The sequence below is a fragment of the Colobus angolensis genome, unplaced genomic scaffold (assembly GCF_000951035.1).
Source record: "Colobus angolensis palliatus isolate OR3802 unplaced genomic scaffold, Cang.pa_1.0 Scaffold34, whole genome shotgun sequence".
In the NCBI taxonomy this organism is placed as follows: domain Eukaryota; kingdom Metazoa; phylum Chordata; class Mammalia; order Primates; family Cercopithecidae; genus Colobus; species Colobus angolensis.
The window spans coordinates 839,341-848,411 of NW_012116710.1; the positions used below are offsets into that span (position 1 = coordinate 839,341).

At 47.0% G+C, this 9,071-nt stretch overlaps 1 protein-coding gene across 1 annotated transcript in view; it reads right to left on the bottom strand.

The window, feature by feature from the left end:
- CIDEC (cell death-inducing DFFA-like effector c) overlaps positions 1-7,036 on the bottom strand; it is an 8,133-nt gene extending 1,097 nt beyond the window's left edge. The window contains exons 1-4 of the mRNA XM_011952273.1: positions 7,020-7,036; positions 5,743-5,855; positions 5,238-5,315; positions 3,872-4,025 (exon numbers count right to left, since the gene is read on the bottom strand). Coding sequence (XP_011807663.1) covers positions 3,872-4,025; positions 5,238-5,290 — 207 coding nt within the window. The 5' untranslated portion in view covers positions 5,291-5,315; positions 5,743-5,855; positions 7,020-7,036. The remainder of the gene's footprint in view (positions 1-3,871; positions 4,026-5,237; positions 5,316-5,742; positions 5,856-7,019) is intronic.
- Between the last annotated feature and the right edge of the window lie 2,035 nt (positions 7,037-9,071).

The window sequence follows — 9,071 nt, forward strand, 5'->3', positions numbered from 1 at the left end:
GATGGGGTTTCACCGTGGTCTTGATCTTCTGACCTCACGATCTGCCTGTCTCAGCCTCCCAAAGTGCTGGGATTACAGGCATGAGCCACCGCACCCAGCCATTTTTTTACTTTCTTGATAGTGTCCCTTGATATACAAAAGATTTAGGCTGGGTGCGATGGCTCACCCCTGTAATCCCAGGAACTTTGGGAGGCAGAGTCAGGTGGATCACCTGAGGTCAAGAGTTTGAGACCAGCCTAGCCAGCATGGTGAAACCCCATCTCTACTAAAATTACAAAAAATTAGCTGAGTGTGGTGGCAGGCGCCTGTAGTCCCAGTTACTTGGGAGGCTGAAGCAGGAGAATGGCTTGAACCCAAGAGGCAGAGCTTGCAGTGAGCTGAGATCGCACCACTGCACTCCAGCCTAGGCAACAGAGTAAGACTCCATCTCAAAAAAAATAAGTATCATGACACTTAGGTTAACTGCCTGGGTTTCAATCCCAGTGAATGCACTTGGGTTCTGCCTCTGGAGAATGGAAATAGTGGTAATAAGGCTCTCATCAGAAGAAATGCTGCAAGTCACCTGGCAGAATACATGGTCCATAATAAGAGTAGGCTCCTCAGGACATTTACAACCACATCATTAGTTATTTTGGAATGATGGAATTCTCACTTCACTTTTCTTGCTTGGATTCAATAAGGAACATATTTTGCTACTTAAAAATCTTTCAATAAGGGACTGGGATCAGCAACACACCAATAGCAATGAACATACCTAGCTCCCTGATCTCGGTTTCTGAATACCATTCTCCACTAAAATGAAACAGACCTCCTTAGAAAAAAATGGCCAAGAATTAGGGCAGGGAAAATACAAGATGAGCCTGTAATACCTTGCTGCACCAGAAAGTAAGAAAGCATGCAAAGAATGATGGGGACAGGATAAAAAAAGTACCAGAAAGTAAGAAAGCATGCAAAGAATGATGGGGACAGGATAAAAAGACACAGAAGTCTGGGACAACTTGAGCATCAATAAATAATCTGTTGCCATTCATATATCCTACTAAAATAGGAATACCCGTGTCCCTTTTGATATAAATAAATAAATAGGCCGGGTGCAGTGGCTCATGCCTCTAATCCCAGCACGTTGGGAGGCTGAGGTGGGAGGATCACTTGAGGCCAGGAGTTTGAGATCAGGCTGTGAAACATAGCTAGACCCCATCGCTATTTTTTTTTTTAATTAAAAATTAGGTGTGAGGTTGTGTATCTACAGTCCTAGTGAGTCAGGAGGCTGAGGTGGCAGGATCACTTGAACCTAGGAGTTTGAGGCTGCAGTGAGCCATCATCACACCACTGCATCCTAGCCTGGGCAATGGAGTGAGACCCTTTCTCTAAAATAATAATAATAATAATAATAATTATAATAATAAGTGAATACAGTGACAGATGCAGAATTCAATGTCTACTTAGTATAAAGTACTGACCTAGAAAATAAATAACAGAGGGGAAAATGTTACATAGAGAAGCTTAACTGTACCTACCACTTTATTCAAATAATCAGAACAGTAAGGTGATAAAAATTGCATACAATTTTGCACTGACAATCTTTTAAAAAATTTTTTTAGACAGGGTCTAACTCTGTCACACAGGCTGGAGTGCAGTGGTGCATTCACAGTTTACTGAAGCCTCAAATTCCTAGGCTCAAGTGATCATCCTGCCTCAGCCTCCTGAGTAACTGGAACTACAGGTGCACACCACCGTGTCCAGCTAATTCCTGCATTATTTTTGTATAGATGGGGTCTCACCATGTTGCCCAGGCTGGTTTTGAACTCCTGGGCTCAAGGAATCCTCCTGCCTCGGCCTCCCAAAGTGTTAGGATTACAGGTGTGAGCCACTATGCCTGGCCTGCAACTTATTTTTATCATATTCCTGCCAAAGATATAAACCTGAATTAAAGAAATGGATGGGGCCGGGTGCAGTGGCTCATGTCTGTAATCCCAGCACTTTGGGAGGCCGAGGCAGGCAGATCACAAGGTCAGGAGATCGAGACCATCCTGGCTAACATGGTGAAACCACGTCTCTACTAAAAATACAAAAAAAAATTAGCCAGGCGTGGTGGCAGGTGCCCATAGTCCCAGCTACTCGAGAGGCTGAGGCAGGAGGATGGTGGGAACCCGGGAGGTGGAGCTTGCAGTGAGCCGAGATCGCACCATTGCACTCCAGCCTGGGCAACAGAGCAAGACTCCGTCTCAAAAAAAAGTAAAAAGAAAGAAAAAAATAGATAGTTCCAAACCAAGGGACAGTAAACAAAAATAGCTGGCTCACAATCTTCAAAATGGTCAAGGTCATGAAAGTCAAGGAAACACTGAAAAACTGTTCCAGACTAAAGGAAACTAAAGAGCCATACAATTAAATAAACACTTGATCCTGACCTGGATCCTTTCACTACAAAGGATATTATTGGGACAACTGGCAATGCTTGAGTTTCAGGATTCAATTACAGTAATGTAATACTGTTTCCTGATTGTAATAGTTGTATGATGGCTACATAGGAGAATATCCTTGTTTGTAGAAAATGCACATTGAAATATCCAAGAGTAATAGGCAGCAAGTTGGCAACTTACTCTCAAATGATTCAGGAAAAGTTTTGTATTATATTTGTACTGTGTAACTTTTGTTAGTTTGTAATTGCTTCCTCCAGAGGAAGCCATATATAACAAGGACATTTTGATGCTGGGGGTGCCCAGGCCTCAGGGCAAAAAAGCAGCACCAAGTCCAGACTAGAGTATGAATAGGTCCTTTTGATCGAAAGCACAAGAAATGTAGTCTGCACAGCCAGAAGCCTTACAAAGGAGGGGAAATTTGCTCCCCGGAAGAACAGAACTAATACATAGAAATAGGGAAGGAAACTGAGAATAAAGAGGTGAGCTATGATTTATGTATGTTAAATAGAGCCTAGTACTTGGAAGCCTAATCCAAACGTTTGACCTGTACCAGGCACCTGGGATTGCAGGTCCCACCCCTATAGAGATGATCACTGAGGACGGGCGTGGTAGCTCATGCCTGTAATCCTAGCACTTTGGGAGGCAGAGGCAGGTGGATTTCCTAAGGTCGGGAGTTTGAGACCAGCCTGGTCAACATGACGAAACACCATCTCTACTAAAAATACAAAAAATTAACTGGGCGTGGTGGTACATGCCTATAGTCCCAGCGTCTTGGGAGGCTGAGGCATGAGAATCACTTGAACCTTGGAGGCGGAGGCTTCAGCGAGTCGAGATCATGCCACTGCACTACAACTTGGGTGACATAGCAAGACTCCATCTCAGGCTGGGTGTGGTAGCTCACACCTGTAATCCCAACACTTTGGGAGGCCGAGGTGGGTAGATTGCCTGAGCTCAGGAGTTCGAGACCAGCCTGGGCAACACGGTGAAACCCTGTCTCTACTAAAGTACAAAAAATTAGCTGGGTGTGATGGTGTGTGCTGGTCATCCCAGCTACTCAGGAGGCTGAGGCAGGAGAATCGCTTGATCCTGGGAGGCAGAGGTTGCAGTGAGCCGAGATTGCGCCATTGCGCTCCATCCTGGGTGACAAGAGCGAGACTTCGTCTCAAAAACAAAAACAAAAAAAATAATGGAAGTGGGAAGCAAGAGATTTTCTAGCAAGAAAAATGTGCCCTGAAAATAATACTGACCTACTGATAGCATAGGATGGTAACATACTGCCCCGCCCACCTGCCATTACCAAACAGACATCAGTCATTGCTAATCAGTTGGACACTGTCCAGGTGGTCATTACCATATGTAGGTGCTGGTAGGTATCAGAAAGGAAACTGCCACCTTCTAAGCCCTGAATCTCAGCTCACAGCTGGGCTGTGCAACGTGTAGGGCACTCTCACCTTCAGGAGGAGGTCCTCAAGACTATAAGCCATGATGCCCTTCCTCACGCTTCGATCCGCAGTGCTTACGCGGCAGGGCCGGGCCCTGGGGGCCTTGGGGCTGGGCTCCGACAGCAGCTGCTGGGTCACCACAGAGGTATGCACTGACACGCGCCTGGGGGCAGTTGAAACATCAGGGTGAGCCGCCCACTTTGCCCAACCCTTGCCCACCACACAGGGGAGCCACCTCCCCACCCCTCCAGACCAGGCTCATGATCAGCCAAGCCCCCATCGCCTGCTAATCCTGCTCTAGTCTTACTCAAAAGCCTCCTAGAGGCCAGGCACGGTGGCTCATGCCTGTAATCCCACACTTTGGAAGGCTGAGGTGGGCAGATCACTTGAAGTCAGGAGTTCAAGACCACCCTGGCTAACATGGTGAAACCCCATCTCTACTAAAAATACAAAGATTAGCCAGCGTGGTGGCGTATGCCTGTAATCACAGCTCTGTAGGCTGGGACACAAGAATTGCTTGAACCCTGGGAGGCAGCAGAGGTTGCAGTGAGCTAGGATGGCACCACTGCACTCCAGTCCAGGCAACAGCGTGAGACCTTGACTTAAAAAAAAAAAAAGAAAGAAAGAAAAAAAGCCTGCTAGAGCAGTGCATCTCAAACTTCGAAGGGCACGTAAGTCACCAGGGCATCTGTTAAAATGCAGATTCTGATTGAGTAGACCTGGGTGAGGCCTGAGATTCCAAATGTTTCACAAGTTCCCGAGTGATGTTGATATGCTGGTTCTCAGACCATGAGGAGTAAGTAGCAAAGTAATAAAAGACCCACCTCACGTTCCCCCAATTACCACCTCTCTCGGCTTCACTCTCCTCACCTGTAAAGTTGGATGAAGTAGGGGAAACCTGAAGTCAATATAAGGTTTTTTTTTAACTGAAGCACTCAATTTAGAACGAAAGGAATGGAAAGGACCTAGATTTTACAGTCAGGCAGTCCCAATTTAGAATTTTGGCTCCCTCATGGATTTGCTGGGTGATTGAGAGCACCCACTATGTGCCTCAGTTCTCTCACCTATTAATTTGGTATAATAACCCCCACTTCCCAAAGTTGTTGTGAGGCTTACATGAGATCAGGAGTAAAAGCACCAAGCATAGTGTCTACTCCTTTCTATGCGCGGTGTGGTGGTAGTGTAGGCAGCAGCATTAATATCACCCAGGGACTTCTTGGCAGTGCAGAATCTCAGGTCCCACTCCAGACCTCCTGAATCAGAATCTGCACTTGAACAAGGTCCCCTGTGACCTATATACTCATTAAAGTTTGAGAAGTTCTGGCTTACAGCTCGTAGGTGGCTCCCTTTCCATTCTGCCCATGGCTTTCCTCACCTGGAAAGGGACTTGGGGTAGAGAAGGCTAAGGGACTTCATGGCGTATTCCATCCTTGTCAGCTGGACTGCGTTGGATCTGGGAAAGAGGCAGAAACAACTCATCAGTGTGAGATGAGAGGGTTCCCATCTCTCTCATTGTTAGACATGGTGCAACCCAACCCCTGTTCAGCAACACTCCTCCCTCTTCTATCCCAACCCACACATACCTCCCCCAGCCCTTCTCCTGTCCGGTCCCAGGCATGCCAACCAAGACCAAGCTGGAGACCCCACCCCTCTCACCACCGGTTGCTCAGGCTCAGCCTCACTCAGCAGCTACTGCTCATGCCCCAGTCCCACTCACTCCATGTTTCTCAGCCCCTGGCTCTGGTCACACTGAGCAGATATCCCAAGTCAGGGCTGAAGAAGCCTTGCCCGATATTTTCCCGTCCTTGGGGACAGAGTCCACTTTACGCTGGCGGGAGGTGAGTCACACCACCTCACACTTCTGGGGACCATTCCCTCACCTCTAGTCCAGAGACCTCACAGGCAGGCAGCCCAGTCAAAGCCTGCTCTCTCCCATGGGTCCTTGAGCAATCCGAACCCCTTCCTGAGGCTTCCCGTGGGCCAAAAGAACATTCTGTGATGATAGAGGCATGCCTTGTACATACTCTCCAATACCATTGCTACCAGCCCCATGTGGCTATTGAATATTTGAAACATAACTATTGTGACTCAGGAGCTGGATTTTTTTTTTTTTTTTTGAGTTTCACTCTTGTCACCCAGGCTGGAGTGCATATGGGGCGATCTCGCTCACTACAACCTTCACCTCCCGGGTTTAAGCAATTATCCTGCCTCAGCCTCCCCGGTAGCTGGGATTACAGAGGCATTTGCCACCACACCCAGCTAATTTTTTTTTTTTTTTTTTTTTTTAGTAGAGATTGGGATTCATCATGTTGGCTACGTTGGTCTTGAACTCCCGACCTCAGGTGCTCTCCCTGCCTTGGCCTCCCAAAGTGCGGGGATTACAGGCGTGAGCCACTGCACCCAGCACAGGAGCTGTATTTTTTACTTTATTGAATTTTAACTAATTTAAATTTAAATAGCCATGTTGTCATGTGGCTCCTGGCATCTGTATTAGATCACAGGTCTAAGCAGATAGCCCTGGGCTCATCTGTCACCACTTTTTCTCTTAAACCTCTGTGCTCCAGCTCTTGAAGGCCCTAACGCTTTGCACAGATAGTTCCCTCCACCTGTAGTGCCTTTCTGTGATCCAGGGCGAAACTTTTGCAGCCTTGAAGACTCAGTTTCATTGCTTTCCACTCTTCAAAAGGAAAGTCTTCTTAGACTACTCACAAAATTATTACCCCTTCATCCTGCTGTTCCTAGCCAAGTGTGTCTCTGGATCTGTTTCTGCTGTAGCCCCTCAGTCCCTGGGTGCCTGGCCCTGAGGTCCTCTTCCTATTCGAAGCCCCCAGCACAGGTAGGGCTTCACACAGAGCAAGGGGCACAAGGGGTGGACATAAAAGCCCCCTTGCCAGTTGGGGACAATCACTCTCTCCTTTTAACAATTTGGGGGACTTTCCAGACCAGGCCCCACAGAGGCAGAAAGCCCTCTTCCCCACTTAGCGCTACAGTAGTTCTAGTCCTAGCTACATGGGAGGTTGAGGCAGGAGGATTCTGCTTGCCTCAGCCTCACCCACTTCTTATCCCTAGCAAAACTCTGCCAAGAGCTACCTAACCTGCTCTCCAGAAGCAAAGAAAAAAAAAATCCCCAAACCCAGAACAATAACAAACTCCTTACCTCCCCCTCACAGCCTCCTGGAAATACTGCCCTGTCCCGCCCAGCCCTCCCTTCATTTATTTCCAGCCCCCATGAAGCTCCTCCCCAGCCTTCAGCCCCAGCTGGGGAAAAGAGCTTGGCGTGAGAGCTGCAAGCCAGCCTGACTTCCAGAAAAGGCCTAAAAGGAGGGGAGAAGCCACGTTTCAAAAGCTTTGGCAAAAGGGATGGTCCATGACATGAGATCAAGCACAGAGGGCAAAGAAAGCAGGCAGATGTGAGTTGTGGTCCCAACTCTACCCCGTATCAGCTTGCTTGAGCTTAGACAGGTCACCTGACTTCTGTGAGCCCCAGTTTCTCTTCTCTGTATAACGAGGATAATGAGTCCTATTTTACAGGGTAGTGGTGAGGATTAGTGACAATAAAAGTAAAGGGGCACAGTGGCTTATGCCTGTAACCCCAGTGTTTTGGGAGGCTGAGGTGGGAGGATTGCTTGAGGACAGGGGAGGGGTTGGAGGACAACCTGGGCAACAGAGTGAGACCCTATCTCTGAAAAGAAAGAAAGGAAGAAAGAAAAAAGTAGCCTGGGTGCAGTGGCTCATGCCTGTAATCCCAGTACTTTGGGAGGCCGAGGTGGTGAGTCACTTGAGGTCAGGAGTTTGAGACCAGCATGGCCAACATGGTGAAACCCCGTCTCTACTAAAAATACCAAAATGAGCCAGGTGTGATGGTGTGCGCCTGTAATCCCAGCTACCTGGGAGGCTCAGGCAGGAGAGTTGCTTGAGCCTGGGAGGCAGAGGTTTGGGTGAGCCTAGATCGTACCACTGCACTCCATTCTGGGCAACAGAGTGAGACCTTGTCTAAAAAAAGAAAAAAAGAAAGAAAGAAAGGCCAGGCGCAGTAGCTCACGCCCCTAATCCCAGCACTTTGGGAGGCCGAGGCAGGCAGATCACAAGGTCAAGAGTTCGAGACCAGCCTGGCCAATATGGTGAAACTCCGTCTCTACTAAAAATACAAAAATTAGCTGGGCATGGTGGTGCGTGCCTGTAGCCCAACTACTCAGGAGGCTGAGGCAGGAGAATCACTTGAACCCAGGAGGTGGAGGATGCAGTGAGCTGAGATCACACCACTGCACTCCAGCCTGGGTAACAGAGCAAGACTCTGTCTCAAAAAAAAAAAAAAAAGTAAAGGCTTTGCAAACATAAACACTCAATAGATCCAAGTGATTATCACTATTACTGACAATATGTTATTATTTTTAAATTTTTTTGTATTTTTCTCAATTTGATAATGTACATATTAAATCATAGCAGAGAGTAAGACAAGCTGAAATGTGGAGTGCTTAAGAGTATAAGATCTGTGACCCGGCAGTTCCACTTCTGTGTGTGTGTGTGTGTGTGTGTGTGGTGTGTGTGTCATATAGAGCACACCTGTTGTCCCAGCTGCTCAGGAGACTGAAGCAGGAGGATCACTTGAGCCCAGGAATTCAAATTTAGCCTGAGTAATATAGGGAGACCCTGTATTTACAAAAGAAAAGAAACAAAACCAAAACCAAATTACATATATATGTGTGTGTATACACACACACACACACGCACACACACATATATATACACATATATATCCAAAAGAAATGAAAATATATGTCTACACAAAAACTTGTATGTGAATATTCATAAGATTATTCATAATAGCCAAAAGGTAGAAACACATGAATGTTCAATTGATAAAGCAATTTTTTAAATGTGCATATCCATACATGGTATATTATTTGTCAAAAAGGATCCATGCTACCACATGGAGGAACCTTGCAAACAGCACAGAAAGTAGACAAAGCCAGTCACAGGAATCATATACATATTGTATGATTCCACTTATATGAAATGTTTACAATAGGCAAATCTATAGGGCGGGATGCTGTGGCTCATGCCTGTAATCCCAGCACTTTGGGAGGCCGAGGCAGGCGGATCATGAGGTCAGGATATCCAGACCATCCTGGCTAACATGGTGAAACCCCGTCTCTACTGAAAATACAAAAAATTAGCCGGGCGTGGTGGCGGGCGCCTGTAGTCCCAG